Here is a 17,455-nt window from a genome sequence, read left to right as displayed (position 1 = left end):
GTATTCGGGGTTGCTGCCTATTTTTCTAAGTGAGTGAAGCGGTGTTTTAAAACAAGGGGCATGGCAGCTAGTTGGTAAGCATTTTTAGGAGATGGTCTGCAGTGACAGCCTAGATCAGCCTTTTTCAACCTTTTCAACACAGAGGAACCCTTGACATAGTTCTCCAGTCTCAGGGAACCTCTGCTAAAAAATAGAAATCTACAACTCATGATACATTAGTGTGATGGTCAGTGGGAAAAATGGTCCTTACACTTGTGCTCATTGGGAAGAATTATCTCCTTACAGATAGCTAAAAAGATCAATGGTGTCAGTGGGAACTTTTCTGTGAGGCAGAAATTGCCCAATGCTGAAGGAACCCCTAGCAACCTCTGGAGGAACCCTAGGGTTCCACGGAACCCTGATTGAGAATCACTGGCCTAGATGTTCCTCTCATAACAAGTTTAATTTTAACTTTTGACTTTTTTGAGTTGACCTATTCCTTTACTATACCTTACTTCTATTTCACTCTTTTTTACTTCAGAAACTTTCAGTTCCATAATGTTGAAGAGTTAACTTTTGTGTTTGAGTTTTTAATTTAACCGTAAACGCATTGTGTGGTTTCTAGATATTGGCTTGGGAAGTGATTCTGTGTGTGCCCGTCCGTCTTCACATCGGATAAAGTCCTTTGATTCCCTTGGGTCACAGTCATTTGTAAGCCGCTCATCATCAAAACTATTGCAGGGTCAATATCGAAGCCTGGTAAGTAATTGTTTATGTATGTTTGGTATATAAAGAAATGGCAGTAAGTGCAATAGTACTTTTGCTGTCCTCCGATTTATATTTGAAAATATCCAATATTTTATTTGCATCAAAACGGGTCATACAAAACTTGCTGCAAGCACTAACTGGGCAGATTACCACCATCAAAACAAAGGCCACTCTGTTTTACTTAAATACCACACAAGCAGCTAGGTATATTTCTTAACAACTCTGTGGAAAAAGGAACAAATTCCTTTTCAGTCTGAATCTTCCTTCCAAAAAGGAACATCAATAAAGTTCATAGTGGTTTTTAATACCAAGTATACTATGTTGTCATTCCAGTAGGAAGTAACGTGTTATTACATATTCCCTTTTATGGTAAATCAGTTCATTCTACAACTTCAAATAAGCCACTTGCCCTTTTATGTATTACTATTAGAGAAACTGTTTACAAAGTTCTTTCTAAAAATCTAGATTCCCAAGTTTCTCTGCAATGCCATGATTATAGACATATCAATCTCTTTTGGAAATTGTATACATTTGCAGTTATGCCCCATTTAATGCTTATTTAATAACTCATTAATGGATGCCATAATTTCAGTTTGTTTTGATTTCCACAAGGCCACACTCCAGCATAAACATAATTTCTTTGTATTACTGCACCACTACATATAATCTTGTTAACTTTTTAGCTCTTTTCCAGCATTCCATGGAACATAAATTGCTTTCTGGTTGATGTAAAATAAATAATTTCCCAGTCTTTTGTTTTTCGTAGGTTGTCAGTATTTTCACCTAACCCTAGGTTTAGATCTTTAATGGCAAATGAGAATGTTCTTACTTTGTCCTACGGAAACTTCCATTTCTTTCCCACAGTTTTTATATCTTGTCCACTATTAGACATAATAGTAACAAGTTATTCAATACCATACTGTTGGCTGCTTGTTTGCTGTTCCTACTTGGTGGAGGATGCAAAAATCCACTGCATCTTCCCCATTCGGTTACTTATAGACACATACCTTCAATGTGCAAACTAAAGATGTGTCCTCTACTCTGCATCCAACATGATACGTCTTAACCTGAGATTGTCAGTACTTGGCTAATGTTTCTATTCAAGCCAATAAACATGGCCATGTTTCCTTTAACACTTCCCCACTCTTAAAGAGGAAGTAAACTCTCCCACTCTGATGCTTCTTTTCATTTAGTCCATTATAATAAGTAATTATCAGACTATAGCCACTGTAATCCAGCCTAAATCGCATATTACTGTTTAAAGAAACTTTAGTTAAGTGTATTTCCGCCCTTACATTGAGCACTTCCTGTACTGTTAACCAAACCTCCTTCTCAATCCAACATTTCTATGGCAACCTTGCTTCCCTATTCATAGCTGACTTGTTTTATTACATAGTATTTACTTCTGCCGATGTCTAATGTTTGCCTTTGTCAGTATTATCAGCTTCAGCTGATAAGACTGCAGTAATGGCCAAGTTTACACTGCATGTCATGTCACATGGTGTGTAGGAGGATGCTCTGAATGATTCTGCAGCCTCCTGGGAGTTCAGTAGTGTGCTGTAGGAAGTCCTGATAAGATAGATAAGCACATACAGAGTGTGCCATAAATCAGGGGAGATCTGGGCATGCTCAGTGACTTCATTCTAAAGAACAAAAAGGATTACAACAATACTAATCAAATAAGGAGATATCTACAAGCAGTGTTCATTACGATTTTTTATGCTGATTAACATTGGACAAAGTTGTGGGGGAGAGTTTACAACCACTTTAATGCTACATACTTACTTAGCAGTGTACATACAGTCCCTTGAAAAAGTTTTTTGCCAACAAGTCTGGTTGATTTAGGAAAGGCCAAGGCTTGTCTGCTAGGAGTTTGAATAGATCTGCGCACCACAATCTTCTGGGTCAATTGAAAAAATGGGACCAGGTTACCACCGGTCCTTACTGTACCTTTCCCCCTTTAGGTGGATATATGTAATAGCACCACCTTGTCTCCTCTACTCTACAGTAGGTCCTATAAGCATCCCTTGCCTTTAAAAGATGGTTGCAATAACACTACTCCATCTCCTCCACACCGAAAGTGGGCACAAATACAATGCCTTGAAAAAATATACATACCCCCTTGAAATTTTCCACATTTTGTAATGTTACAACTAAAAACGTAAATGTATTTTATCAGGATTTTATGTGATAGACCAACACAAAGTGGCACATAATTGCGAAGTGGAAGGAAAATTATAAATTGTTTTAATTTTTTTTTTTTTTTTTTTTTTTTACAAACATGTGAAAAGTGTGGCGTGCATTTGTATTCAGCCCCCTTTACGCTGATACCCCTAACTAAAATCTAGCAGACCCAAATGGCTTCAGAAGTCACCTAATTAGTAAATACAGTCCACCTGTGTGTAATTTAATCTTTAGTTTAAAGTAGGATTAAGTTATAAACAAAATATCCCAAGCTTTGAACATCTTGCAAAGCACTGTTCAGTCCAAAATGGAAAGAGCATGGCACAACTGCAAACCTACCAAAACATGGCCGTCCACCTAAACTGACAGGCCGGACAAGGAGAGTCTACCTTCCAGCAGGACAATGACCCTAAACATACCGCCAGAGCTACAGTGGAATGGTTTAAATCAAATCATATTCATGTGTTAGAATTGCCCAGTCGAAGTCCAGACTTAAATCCACTTGAAAATCTGTGGCAAAAATTGACAATTCAGACGATCTCCATCCAATCTGACAGAGCTTTAGATATTTTGAAAAAAAAAAAATAGGCAAAAATGTCACTCTCTAGATGTGCAAAGTTTGTAGAGACATACCCAAAAAGACTTTCAGCTGTAACTGCAGCAAAAGGTGGTTCTACAAAGTATTGACTCAGGGGAGCTGAATACAAATGCACGTCACACTTTTCACATATTTATTTGTAAACAGTGTTGAAAATCATTTCTAATTTTCCTTCCACTTCACAATTTATGTGCCACTTTGGTCACATAAAAGCCCAATAAAATGCTTTTACATTTTTGGTTGTAACACAACAATGTGGAAAATTTCAGGGTTATGAATACTTTTTCAAGGCACTGTACTAGTTCAGTTGGTGAGCTACTTGTCTGATCCCAAAAAAGCCCAACAATTAGGAAAAAGAACTACAGGAATGAATTTAGCTCTATATTCATATCACATGGAAATGTATTTAATGGATCCATCTTTTTGTAACAGTAGCTTATTGCAAAAAATATTTAAAGTTTTGAAGGAATTATTAGTGGAAGGAAAGTGAATGAGGAGGAGTTAATGTCTGAAAAGGAGGAGCTAAGTAATCAGTCAGACTTGGTATTGCATAGTAACTGAACGTGTAAACTGAAACAAATTTTCTCTCATTTGCTTCCCTTTTGGGCTTTAAATATATCCTTGAAAGTGTTTTATTATAACTGTTTGACATGCTATCTGCATGGACTACAAAATATCTCCCCCTTTTCTGGAGAGAAGAGGGGGGTGTTTTATGTTGTCCCAACACACTCCCTGTCCTAGAGTAGCAAAGCTGCTTGGTAAACGTATACAATTGGGACACAGGTCCTGTTGTAATGGAATGTTATTAAAAATGATCTTTCCTTTTCAATCTGTAATGTTGTCATTTTCTGTAAAATGCAATATTTACATGAAGGCTTGTGTGGTTGGCCAACTGATTTTCCCAGAAGTCTGCACTAAAGATACAAGTCAGTTTTTGAGCATCCCTTGCAACAATAATGTGATTTTTGGCGAGATTCTCCCAAAGGGAAATCGCGTCTAAAGGGAGACAGACCCTGCAGTTTTCCTCTTTAGAGCCCTGCAGGTGCAGCAGCTGATTGATAATTATAAAACCACTCCCAATAGATTTGATCTTCACATGGACACAGACAAACCGTTATTACTTCAGAATAACAAGGCAGGCATCTGCAACAATGTTTGTTAAAATCCCAACAATGGAAATAGATCACGAGAGGGGAATATTTTTATCTTAACAAAAGTGGAGTTACTCTTTAAAACAAACTAGTGTTTTTTTAGTAATGGCAATCTGCAAAATTAGTTCTCACTGTCCTGGTTTTGATACAAATAAAGTGCTGGCTATTTTCTTATATAATTAAAGGGACAGCAGTATACTATTGCACCAACTACTGTTTCCTTCTTTGTACTATATGCTAATAAGGTAGTAAAATACAAACCTGAAATTAAGGTGAGTCTGTCACCCACTGATCAATAATTCTATCTAATGAAAAGTCCCATGTTTTTGTTTGAAGTATATATCTATTTGCCTGCCCTGTGCATGTTTAAATGCTTGCATGAATTTTGCACATAAATTTTTCCCATCACTGTTTTTTTTTTTAATTTTTTTTGGTAGCTGCAGAGACTTGAATTTCCAGTTTTTAATCTTATAAGCATAGATAGATATTCCTAAAGCGTTCAATTGTGTGTGTTTTTTTTTATTTTTATCCTAGATGGAGTCATTTATGGGTCTTCGAATTATTAGCTTATAGTGTCATACAGTTGTGTGTTTATTAACACATTCAATTATTACGTTTATCAAATGCATTTTACAGAGTACAGAATCTGCCCTCATTCAGATGGATATGCTATAGTGTACGTCCATGGGAGGGTCGTGTTTCCCCACTCAAGAATATGTGCTTGCAGGTGTCATGTTGGAAGCAGCTGTTTTTATCCGAACAGCTGCTGCACCCCAACTCGTATAAATGGGACTGCCTGCACAAGGATGCACAAAACACCTGTGCATTACCCTCGCACGGTTGTACGCTATTATACGCCAGTGTGAAATAGGCATTTAACAGCTAATAGCTGTTTATGTAAAAAAATCTTTGTCATATCGGATGCAAACTCGCACTTGGAGATTACATCTGCGGTTGAGTAGCTTAATGTGGTCACTTTTTTGTAGATAAGCAATAATGTGATAGACCATACTGTGCTGTGAAAGTATTTGCCCCCTTTCTGATTTTTCTCTTTTTTTTTTTTTTTTTGCATATTTGTCACACTTAAATGAGTCGGATCATAAAACTAATTTTAATATTTCACAAAGATAACCAGAGTAAATACAATATTCCGTTTTTAAAAGATGGATGCATTTATTAAGGCAAAAAAGCTGTCCAAACCTGCCTGGCGTTATGTGCAAAAGTAATTGCCCCCTAAACCTAATAACTGGTTGTGCCACCCTTGGCGGCAACAACTGCAATCAAGTGCTTGCGATAACTGGCAATGAGTCTTTCACAATTGCTGTGGAGCAATTTTGGCCCACTCTTCTTTGCAGAATTGTTTTAATTTAGCCACATTGGAGGGTTTTCTAGCATGAACGGCCTGATATGGCATCTTAATTGTATTTAAGTCCAGGCTTAAATCTTCTACATTTTTGCTTTGAAACCATTTGGAGGTGGACTTGCTTGTTGTGTTTCTGATCATTGTCTTGTTGCATAACCCAAGTGCACTTGAGCTTGAGGTCACAAATTGATGTCCGGACATTCTCCTTTAGGATTTTGTGGTAGAGCTCAGAATTCATGGTTCCATCAATTATTGTAAGTCATCCAGGTCCTGAAGCTGCAATGCAGCCCCAAACCATCACACTACCACCACCATGTCTGGCTGTGGGTATGATCTTGTTATGAAATGCTGTTTTTAGTTTTATGCCAGATGTAACGGGACGCACACCTTCCAAAAAGTCTACTTTTTGAGTCATCAGTCCACAGAATATTTGCCTATAAGTCTTGGGGATAATCAAGATGTTTTTTGGTAAATGTGAGATGAGCCTTTGTGTTCTTTTTGGTCAGCAGTGACTTTGGCCTTGGAACTTTCCCATGGATGCCATTTTTGCCCAGTCTCTTTCTTATTGTTGAATCACAAACACTGATCTTACCTGAGGCAAGTGAGGCCTGCAGTTATTTAGATGATCTGGGTTCTTTTATGATCTCCTGGATGAGTCATAATCATGCTCTTGGAGTAATTTTTGTAGACCGACCACTCCTGGGAAGGTTCACCACTGCTCCAAGTTATCTCCATTTGTGGATAATGGCTCTCCCTGTGGTTCATTGGAGTTCCTTAGAAATGGCTTTGAAACCCTTCCTTGACCGATACATGAACATAACTTTGTTTTTTATCTGTTGATTTTGTTTTTTGTTTTTTTGTTTTTTTAAGATTGTGGCATGTGTGGCTTTTTGTGATCTGTTAGTGTGCTCCATTTTGTCAGACAGCTTCTATTTATGTGATTTCTTGATTCAACAGGTCTGGCAGTAAATCTGGCCTGGGTATGGAAAGTGAAATTTAACTCCGCTTTCCAAAAAATTGTGGTTAATCAGTTCATTCATGATATAGTATGGGAGGGGGCCATTACTTTTTCACATAGGGCCAGGCAGGTTTAAACGGCTTCTTTTTTTTTTTTTTCCCTTAATAAATGAAATAATTAAAAACTGCATCTTGGATTTACTCGGGTAATCTTTGTGTTTGATCTGAATCTTTTAAGTGTGAGAATTATGCAAAAAAAAAATAAAAAATCAGAAAGGGAGCAAATAATTTTCACAGCATTGTATATGCCTGCTAACAATTCACATTCTGTAGCATATAAAACATTTTTTATAAGTGAAATAATCAGCTTTATTTGAGTGCACTTGGTAATGTGTGTGTTCTGTGTATTATTTTTTTTGCCAATCGCTCAAATTAAACACAGTAGGAGCCGTTTAGTCAGAAGCCTATAAGCCTTTCTTGGTTTTGCAGCTGGTTAGCAAAATTTTGCTTTGTAACCGAGCCTAATAAAATACAGGACTATTTTTTTTTTTTGAATAGCTACATATAAGCTGTTGTCGACAACACATCTACATGCTGATTGATCCTGCTGAGATATTCCTTTTTCATTTTGGCCCACTTGAATCTGATTTTTATCGGCTTAATTTACAGATTTGAGAGAAGTGCAGCCAACGCCATCTGTAAAGCCAATGTAGCCAGGTCTTTATTGAATCCTCTAAGAATATCTTATTCACAGCATAGGGTACATGTAATGTTGGTAAATATGATGTTCTTAGAGAGCTAGAAGTTAGATTTTTAAAATGATGGTGGTGACTGTTTTTACATTTTAAAAGGTAATGAGTGCGCAAGAGCCAGGGACCACCTCAGAGCACATAGTGAAGTGCAGGAGTATTGAATGGGGAGCAGAGCTGCAGTGGGCTGTGGTGTGGATGGGGGGCAGAGCTGCAGTGGGCTGTGGTGTGGATGGGGGGCAGAGCTGCAGTGGGCTGTGATGTGGATTCACGGAGGTCCAATCAGTAATGGTGTTTTTATTTTATTTTTATTTTTATTTTTTTTCAGCAGGGATACAAATCCCATCACATCACAGCCCACTGCAGCTCTGCCCCAATCCACATCACAGCCCACTGCAGCTCTGCTCCCCATATACATCACAGCCCACTGCAGCTCTGCTCCCCAAATACATCACAGCCCACTGCAGCTCTGCTCCCCAAATACATCACAGCCCACTGCAGCTCTGCTCCCCATATACATCACAGCCCACTGCAGCTCTGCCCCCTCACCCCCCCATCCAAATCACAGCCCACTGCAGCTATCTTCACACCTCACAGCCCACTGCAGCTCTGCCCCTCCTTCACATCACAGCCCACTGCAGCTCTGCCCCTCCTTCACATCACAGCCCACTGCAGCTCTGCCCCTCCTTCACATCACAGCCCACTGCAGCTCTGCTCCCCATATACATCACAGCCCACTGCAGCTCTGCCCCTCCTTCACATCACAGCCCACTGCAGCTCTGCCCCTCCTTCACATCACAGCCCACTGCAGCTCTGCCCCTCCTTCACATCACAGCCCACTGCAGCTCTGCTCCCCATATACATCACAGCCCACTGCAGCTCTGCTCCCCATATACATCACAGCCCACTGCAGCTATCTTCACACCTCACAGCCCACTGCAGCTCTGCCCCCTCCTTCAAATCACAGCCCACTGCAGCTCTGCTCCCCATATACATCACAGCCCACTGCAGCTCTGCTCCCCATATACATCACAGCCCACTGCAGCTCTGCCCCCTCACCCCCCCATCCAAATCACAGCCCACTGCAGCTATCTTCACACCTCACAGCCCACTGCAGCTCTGCCCCCTCCTTCACATCACAGCCCACTGCAGCTCTGCCCCTCCTTCACGTCACAGCCCACTGCAGCTCTGCTCCTCCTTCACATCACAGCCCACTGCAGCTCTGCCCCTCCTTCACATCACAGCCCACTGCAGCTCTGCCCCTCCTTCACATCACAGCCCACTGCAGCTCTGCCCCTCCTTCACATCACAGCCCACTGCAGCTCTGCCCCTCCTTCACATCACAGCCCACTGCAGCTCTGCTCCCCATATACATCACAGCCCACTGCAGCTCTGCCCCTCCTTCACATCACAGCCCACTGCAGCTCTGCCCCTCCTTCACATCACAGCCCACTGCAGCTCTGCTCCCCATATACATCACAGCCCACTGCAGCTCTGCTCCCCATATACATCACAGCCCACTGCAGCTATCTTCACACCTCACAGCCCACTGCAGCTCTGCCCCCTCCTTCAAATCACAGCCCACTGCAGCTCTGCTCCCCATATACATCACAGCCCACTGCAGCTCTGCTCCCCATATACATCACAGCCCACTGCAGCTCTGCCCCCTCACCCCCCCCATCCAAATCACAGCCCACTGCAGCTATCTTCACACCTCACAGCCCACTGCAGCTCTGCCCCTCCTTCACATCACAGCCCACTGCAGCTCTGCCCCTCCTTCACATCACAGCCCACTGCAGCTCTGCTCCCCATATACATCACAGCCCACTGCAGCTCTGCCCCTCCTTCACATCACAGCCCACTGCAGCTCTGCCCCTCCTTCACATCACAGCCCACTGCAGCTCTGCCCCTCCTTCACATCACAGCCCACTGCAGCTCTGCCCCTCCTTCACATCACAGCCCACTGCAGCTCTGCTCCCCATATACATCACAGCCCACTGCAGCTCTGCTCCCCATATACATCACAGCCCACTGCAGCTCTGCCCCCTCACCCCCCCATCCAAATCACAGCCCACTGCAGCTATCTTCACACCTCACAGCCCACTGCAGCTCTGCCCCCTCCTTCACATCACAGCCCACTGCAGCTCTGCCCCTCCTTCACGTCACAGCCCACTGCAGCTCTGCTCCTCCTTCACATCACAGCCCACTGCAGCTCTGCCCCTCCTTCACATCACAGCCCACTGCAGCTCTGCCCCTCCTTCACATCACAGCCCACTGCAGCTCTGCCCCTCCTTCACATCACAGCCCACTGCAGCTCTGCCCCTCCTTCACATCACAGCCCACTACAGCTCTGCTCCTCCTTCACATCACAGCCCACTACAGCTCTGCTCCTCCTTCACATCACAGCCCACTGCAGCTCTGCTCCTCCTTCACATCACAGCCCACTGCAGCTCTGCTCCTCCTTCACATCACAGCCCACTGCAGCTCTGCCCCTCCTTCACATCACAGACCACTGCAGCTCTGCTCCCCCCCCCATATATATCGCAGCCCACTGCAGCTCTTTCCCCATCACATAACAACCCACTGCAGCTCTGCCTCACTCCCTCATCCACATCACAGCTTACTACAGATCTTTCCCCCACCTCTCACATCAACATCACATCACAGTCTCCTGCAGCTCTGCTCTACCACCTCCCCTTCACCTCACAGCCCCCTGCAGCTTTGCGTCCATCATTATAGAGCCCCCTGCAGCTTTGCCCCTTCCCAACACATCCCCCCACAGATCTGCCCTCCCCTTTACATTAGATTCTTCGAAGCTCTGCTCACTCTTAACCTCACAGCCCCTTCCAGTTCTACCCCCCAAATCACATCACTGCTCCCCTCAGCTCAGCCACTTAGCTTTTTCTCCCTTACTTAGGTTCACAGAGCGGAGATCTGGAGGCACAGCAGCTTTGTATGAAGGGTGGGTACGGGAGTTGCACAAGTTAACTTTAAGGTGATTGCGGCTGGCAAATTTTTATATGTTTTGGTTGCTGCTTTGGTGCTACAATGCTAGTAAACTGATAATTTGCATATTTTTAGCTTCATGCTTTAGAAGTTGTATTTCTTGGTTCCATCCACTTTCTATGCCTTTGTCTTTTTCAGGACATGACCGATAATAGCAACCATCACATAGTGGTGAGAGCAAAGTTTAATTTTCAACAGACCAACGAAGATGAGCTGTCATTCTGTAAGGGAGACATAATTCAAGTTACACGGCTAGAAGAAGGCGGCTGGTGGGAGGGAACATACAGTGGCAAAACAGGATGGTTCCCAAGCAACTATGTCAGAGAAATCAAGTCCTCTGGTAGGTGTATCCTGTATTTTTGATTGTAGGTGGGGTCACCCTTAACGGTGGTCATGTGTTTAATAGAGTGTCACATTAAGAGAATTGTGATTAAGTGAAAATAAATTGAAATTTCTCTTTCATTCATTGACAGACACAGCGCTCTATTATTCAGAACCAAAGGGTTATATCGCCTCCTACAGTAGTAGGACACTAGGCAGAAAAAAGACTTAGCTACGCCTATGGGCAGTCCTAGGTGATATACACTCCCCTCTCTGCTATAGGCCTTCAGTTTTTTTTTTCAGCCTAGTCAAGAGTAAGGACCTAGTTCCCTGCTGAGATCTCTGGTCCTGACAATTTTTTTGTTTTTGCTTTTTTAAGCTACTTTTTTTTTTTTCTCTCGGATTTTTTTCCTGTGAGATCTATAATCAACTGGCTGACTGGGCGACAGGCTGGACACTAAGATCCAGTGGTCTCCCCAGTCTGGCCAGCGAGCGTGTGCAGACTGAAGCTATGCGCTAGGTCGGCCGTGACGTAGCCCCACTGGACGGGGGCTGACCCTGCAAGTTAAACATTTCACGAGGTCTCATACGACCACATCGTGGCCTGAGTTACACCGTCCCTCGTGGCCGACACTTCGGTGGTGAGGATCTGTCTGGGAGCGTTACCCGTGCACACACTGGAGCAGTAAGCAAGGGACCCCCCTCCTCTCCTGCCCTGGAGTGGTGTGGGGCGCAGGTACACCCTGGGGTGGTCGGTCCCTCTGGGGTTCTCCACATCACTCCCCCCCCCTTCCTGGGTGAGGCCCAGGCCTCTGGCTTAGGTGCTTCAGACACTCTGTCCACCCCCCCCCCCACCTGCTGCAGGGTTGTCACTATAGGGGGGTACACCTGGGCACCTGCTGGATGGTTGGCCAAGCATCCACAGATCCGCGCCCCCTGCGGCAGCCCTCCACTATTTTAGTAAAAGACAAAAAAAAGCCCTAAGGCTAACGCTGCGTTAGAACCAGTGAAAATTAAAATCCAAAAATGTCACAAAAAACAGATGAGTGATTGTGACAAACAAAGCAGCCAGCATCAAAAAAAGTCCAGTACACCAACTTCAAATAAGATTAGAGGTCACTGATATATCGGCCGATATTTGGCGTTTTTTAATTAATCGGCATCAGCCGATTGTGCTGATGAAAAGGCCGATGTATCTTCAGTTCGACTTGCAAATGACTTCTGTAATAGAAGTCAATGCAAGCTGCCTGAGTGAAGGACTTGTTTCCTCACTGGGCAGTCTGCCAAGAAAAGAGCAAAGAGATACAATGTTTACACTTCTGAATGAACTTAGTTCTGTAGAGTTCTCAGTTTAACCATTTAAAGACTAAATCTTTTCTGACACTTGTTGCTTACAAGTAAAAATCCTGTATTTTATGCTAGAAAATCACTTAGAACCCCCCAAAAATGATATATATTTTTTTAGCAGAGACCCTAGGAAATAAAATAGTGGTTGTTGCAATATTTTATGTCACACAAAATTTGCGTAGAGGTCTTTCAAATGCAATTTTTTTGGAAAACAGACACTGATTTAAAAAAACCAAACAGTAAAGTTAGCCCATTTTTTTTGTCCAAAAGTTTTGATTACCTGTTTTTGTGTATTTAATATATATATATATATATATATATATATATATATATATATAAATTATTTTTTTAATCTAAATTATACATACAAGTGAACTGATTGATGGTTTGTTTTGTTTAATAAATGTTTAAATGTAAGAAATTTGCTGTATCACTTATTACTTAAAGTGGAGGGCCACCCTGAAAAAAAAAATACATTAAAAATTAGAAAAAAATCTAAAAAAAAAAAAAATGAAGAAAAATTTTTTTTTTTACTTACCAGAAATGCCTGTTGCTAGGCACATAATCCAAATCTGCCTCTTCCTCCTCCGCGGAGATCTTCTCTCTTCTCTCCTCGTCAAGTTGTCTTCTGGGTAATGGGTTGCGCTGTGTTCTGGGAACTGTGTGTCCCAGAACACAGCGCGTCCCATTCACAAAGCGCTGCGCGACTCGAGCATGCGCAGTAGGAAACGGGCAGTGAAGCTGCAAGGCTCCACTGCCTGTTTCCCTTAGAAAGAATGGCGGCGCCGGGACCCGAGAGCCGAGGGATGGGTCGGCCTCGGGCGGCCGACATCGCGGGCGCCCTGGACAGGTAAGTGTGCTTATTAAGTCAGCAGCTGCAGTGTTTGCAGCTGCTGACTTTTAATTATTATTATTTTTTTTAAACGGCCCTCCTCTTTAAGGCTGCTTTCACACTGGAGCGGGCAGGTGTTGATGGTAAAACGCTGTTAGTTTTAGCAGTGCTTTACCGTCATTTTAGCTGCGCTAATCGGCTGCTAGCGGGGCACTTATAACCCAGCTAGCGGCCGAGGAAGAGGTTAAATACGCCCGTGAAGCGCCGCTGCCAAATCGCATTGCATGCGCTTCAGCAGTAGTGCCCATTCATTTCAATGGGCAGGAGTGGTGGAGGAACGGTGTACACCTCTCCAAACGTGCTGCTTGCAGGACTTTTTTTAACGTCCTGCCAGCGCATCACCTCAGTGTGAAAGCACTCAGGCTTTCACACAGACTGCAGGGGAGACATTTTGCAGGCACTTTACAGGTGCTATTTTTAGCCCAAAAGCACCTGAAAAATGACCCAGTGTGAAAGGGGTCTGTTAGATTTTATGAGATGAGGGGGGGGAATTAAAAATCGGCCTAACATATCGTCCCAAAAAAAATCAGCATTATATATCGGCCATCGGCTGCTACGATTTCTAAATATCGGCATCGGCCAGAGAAAAACCCATATCGGTCGACCTCTAAATAAGATGTATAAACAATGGATGCAGCGCTAAAATATTATTGATCAAAAAATTTAAGAATTCTGGGTGAAAAAGAAAAGTGAAAAAAATTAAAGCAGAGTCCCATCACACAAGAAGAGAATCCATAAGTGTCTATTTTAGAGTCCATCCATGGAAAATAAGGGATGAAGCAACAATGTACCATAGTTATCGGCATATAACACACGCCTGTATAATTAGCACCCTACGTTTAGGAGGGAATTTAAAAGAAAAAAACTTTTAGGAGGGAAGTTTAAGGGAAAAAAAACTTGCATTTAAATGCCCATCAATGCAGCCTTGCATTGCAGCCTTGTCAGTCATTTGCAGCCTTGCATTACAGCCTTGTCAGTCATTTGCAGCCTTGCATTGCAGCCTTATCAGTCATTTTCAGCCTTGCATTGCAGCCTTGTCAGTCATTTGCAGCCTTGTCAGTCATTTGCAGCCTTGTCAGTGTCTTTGCTGGCTTGCCGTTTAAAAATGGGGCCGCCAAGATACAGAGTGGATGTCCTGTGTATCTTGGCGGCGCTCGGTAGCTCTCGGCCATTCTTGGCAGCTTTCAGCTATTTTCGGCTATTTTTGGCTGCACTCGGCCATTCTCGGTGGCTTTCGGCTTTCCGAAAGCCACCGAGAACAGTCAAGTGCGGCCGAAAATAGGCGAGAACGGCCGAGTGCGCCCAAAAATAGGCTAGAATGGCGGAGTGCAGCCGAAAATAGCCGAACGCCGCCGAGATAGGCAGAGAAGCGTATAACACGCACCCACGATTTTCCCCTGATTTTAAGGGGAAAAAGGTGCGTGTTATACGCTAATTAAATATTGTAATTATCACATAATATATGTAGTGCATCTGATTCCGCACACCCACAGTGGTATAATGATCTGCTTACCAGATGTTGATGACTGCCACAGCAGTCTCGTCCAGTGCAGGGATTTAACAATTTCCCCAAAACCTAGGTGATGAAACAAGGGACACCTATTAGCAAAAATATGTAGGCATGCTGCCTACATATTTTTGCTAATAGGTGTCCTTTGTTTCATCTAAAAAATTTGGGTATAGCTGTGATTTTTGGAGCCATTTAACAGCATGTGGGGGTGTGTGATCCTGCACTAAGCAAGTACTTTCTCTTCTGGACTGCGAGCATAACATCATGCACTAGCTGTTGACACTAAGAATCATTGCTTGGAAGTTCCAATTACCACCTAGGTTTTGGGGAAAACGTTAAATCCCTGCGCTCGGCAAGACTGCTCTGGTAGTCATCTCCATCTGGTAAGCAGATCATTTATACCACAGTTTAGCTCTACCGGTGTTTCTCAACTCCAGTCCTCAAGGTGCCCCAACAGGTCATGTTTTCAGGATTCCCCTCAGATGAAACAGCTGTGGTAATTACTAAGGCAGTGAAACTGATCAAATCACCTGTGTAAAATAATGGAGGGCCTGAAAACATGACCTGTTGGGGCGCCTTGAGGACTGGAGTTGAGAAATACTGATCTATACTAACTGCTCCGGCTCCTTCCAGAAAACTGAATTATCTGGGCCTGACTTTGGTTTCATCTCTGGCCAGAGTGTTTCTTCCTCTGGACAAACTCCAGAAATTGCATGCTGCGTTTCAAGTACTGTTTTCTCACGAGTGGGCCTCCCTGCAGTCCTGCATGTGGGTGTTGGACCTGATGGTATCTACCGTTTTGAGGCAGTTCCATTCAAGCTCCTTTCAAGTGAGATTCTAGCATAAAGTGCCCGATAGGGCACTCCTGAGGTATACCTGTTGGCGTCCTGGCTTAATGGAATGGTACTGAGGTTTCTGGCAAGGTCACGGGCTCTTCTGGTGGACACTGCAGATGCTTTGGTAGCCCAGTGGGGCCGGTATAGTCAGATCTGCGCCTCTCCTCTCAAGATTCTGCCGCGACTTTTGCGCAGGATCGAGGCCGTAGGGATTCCGGTTATTCTAGTAGGCCCGGATGGTCTTGTCGGTCTTGGTACGCCGACCTAGTGCGCTTGGTTGCTGACGTCCCTTGGTGACTGCCTCTCGGGAGGTTCTACTGTCCCAAGGGCCAATCTTCCATACTGATTTTTGAAGGCCTGGCTGTTATGAGCCAGGTGCTTAAGTTATGACGCTGCTGAAGGCTAGGAAGATTTACCACCGGACATGGATAGCATACATATCCTGGTGTGTGCCGCTTGCCATTTACCCTTGTTCTTTCTCACGGGCTCGGATTTCAACCTTCACGGAGGGGTTGAGCAGAACTTGGCCTTGAGTACCATCAAGGGCCAGGTGTTGGCCTTGGTGGTTTTCTTCTATGTCCCCTGGTCTCGCACTCTCTGGTGCATACTATTAATCAAGGGGTTCGACATCTCTGCCTCCACCAGTGTGGTCACTTCTACCTCCATGGATCTACTCTTGATGCGTTCGGTTCTACAGGAGCCTTCCTTTGAAAATATTTGGGAGGTTCTTCTGCTTACTCCTTTCCAGAAGGTGGCTTTTTTGGTTGCTATCACCTCTGCTCGCAGTGTTTGGAACTGTAAGCGTTACCAAGATATACTTACCTGGTGATCCACAAAGATGAAGTGGTTCTTTGCCCTTGTCTACGGTTCCTTTCTCTGATTCCTTTTCATTAAGGATGTATTGCATTCCCTGTGTCCCAGGTCAAAATGTCCTAAGGGATTTATCTTACATGCCCAGGATGTGTTTGGGCGATTTGCGTGTATTTGGCAGTCACGGGGCTTTTTTGGAGATCAAACTCGCTGTAATCACAGACGGGCCAAAAAAGGGCTGTCTACTTCTATTGCAACCCTTCTAGATAGCTCAGACAGACAATGACTCTTGTCTATTCTATCAGGGGTTGGGTTCCTCCTTTCCCTGTTATGGCGCATTCAACTTGGCTGCTTATTGCTTCTTGGGCCTTTCATCATCAGGCATCGGCTGCGCTGGTTTGCAAGGCGACCACTTGGTCGTCGGTGTACACTTACACAAAATTCTACAATGTGGCTGTGCTGGCATCTGAGGATGCTTCTTTTGGCTGCAAGGTGTTGCAGGCTGCTGTTTAGAGGGATTATTCCCTCTTGAAGGGGTATTCATGTTGGGCTCCATTTTGTTTATGTGTTGAGCTCCCGTTACCTGGTTGGCTCTTGTGTTAGCCTTAAGATTTTTCATTGTCCCACCCCTCATGTTTGGCACCCCTCATGTTTGGCACTGCTTTAGGACGTCCCTATGGTTCTGAATAATGGAGCGCTGTGTCTGTCTATGAACGAAAGAGAAAATAGATTTTTGACTTGCTGTAAAATCCATTTCTCTGATTTCATTGACAGACACAGCAACCACCCCTCTAAGGAGTTTTGATGCTTCTGACACTGCTTGTTACTAAACTGAAGGCCTATAGTAGAAAGGGGCTGTATATCACCTAGGACTGCCTATAGGTGTAGCCAAGTCTTTTTTTGCCTAGTGTCCTACTCCTGTAGGGGGCAAAATAACCCTATAGTTCTGAATAATGGAGAGCTGTGTCTGTCAGTGAACTCAGA

At 43.7% G+C, this 17,455-nt stretch overlaps 1 protein-coding gene across 1 annotated transcript in view; it reads left to right on the top strand.

The window, feature by feature from the left end:
- The window catches only part of ARHGEF7 (Rho guanine nucleotide exchange factor 7), a 217,660-nt gene that overhangs the window by 57,842 nt on the left and 142,363 nt on the right, over nucleotides 1-17,455 (top strand). The window contains 2 exon segments of the mRNA XM_077482884.1: nucleotides 605-738; nucleotides 10,894-11,095. Of these exon segments, the coding sequence (XP_077339010.1) occupies nucleotides 605-738; nucleotides 10,894-11,095 (336 nt within the window).

The sequence above is a fragment of the Lithobates pipiens genome, unplaced genomic scaffold, assembly GCF_037356315.1.
Source record: "Lithobates pipiens isolate NorthernLeopardFrog02 unplaced genomic scaffold, aLitPip1_a1.2 Scaffold_16, whole genome shotgun sequence".
Classification (NCBI taxonomy): Eukaryota; Metazoa; Chordata; class Amphibia; order Anura; family Ranidae; genus Lithobates; species Lithobates pipiens.
This window is presented reverse-complemented; position numbering and strand designations above follow the sequence as displayed.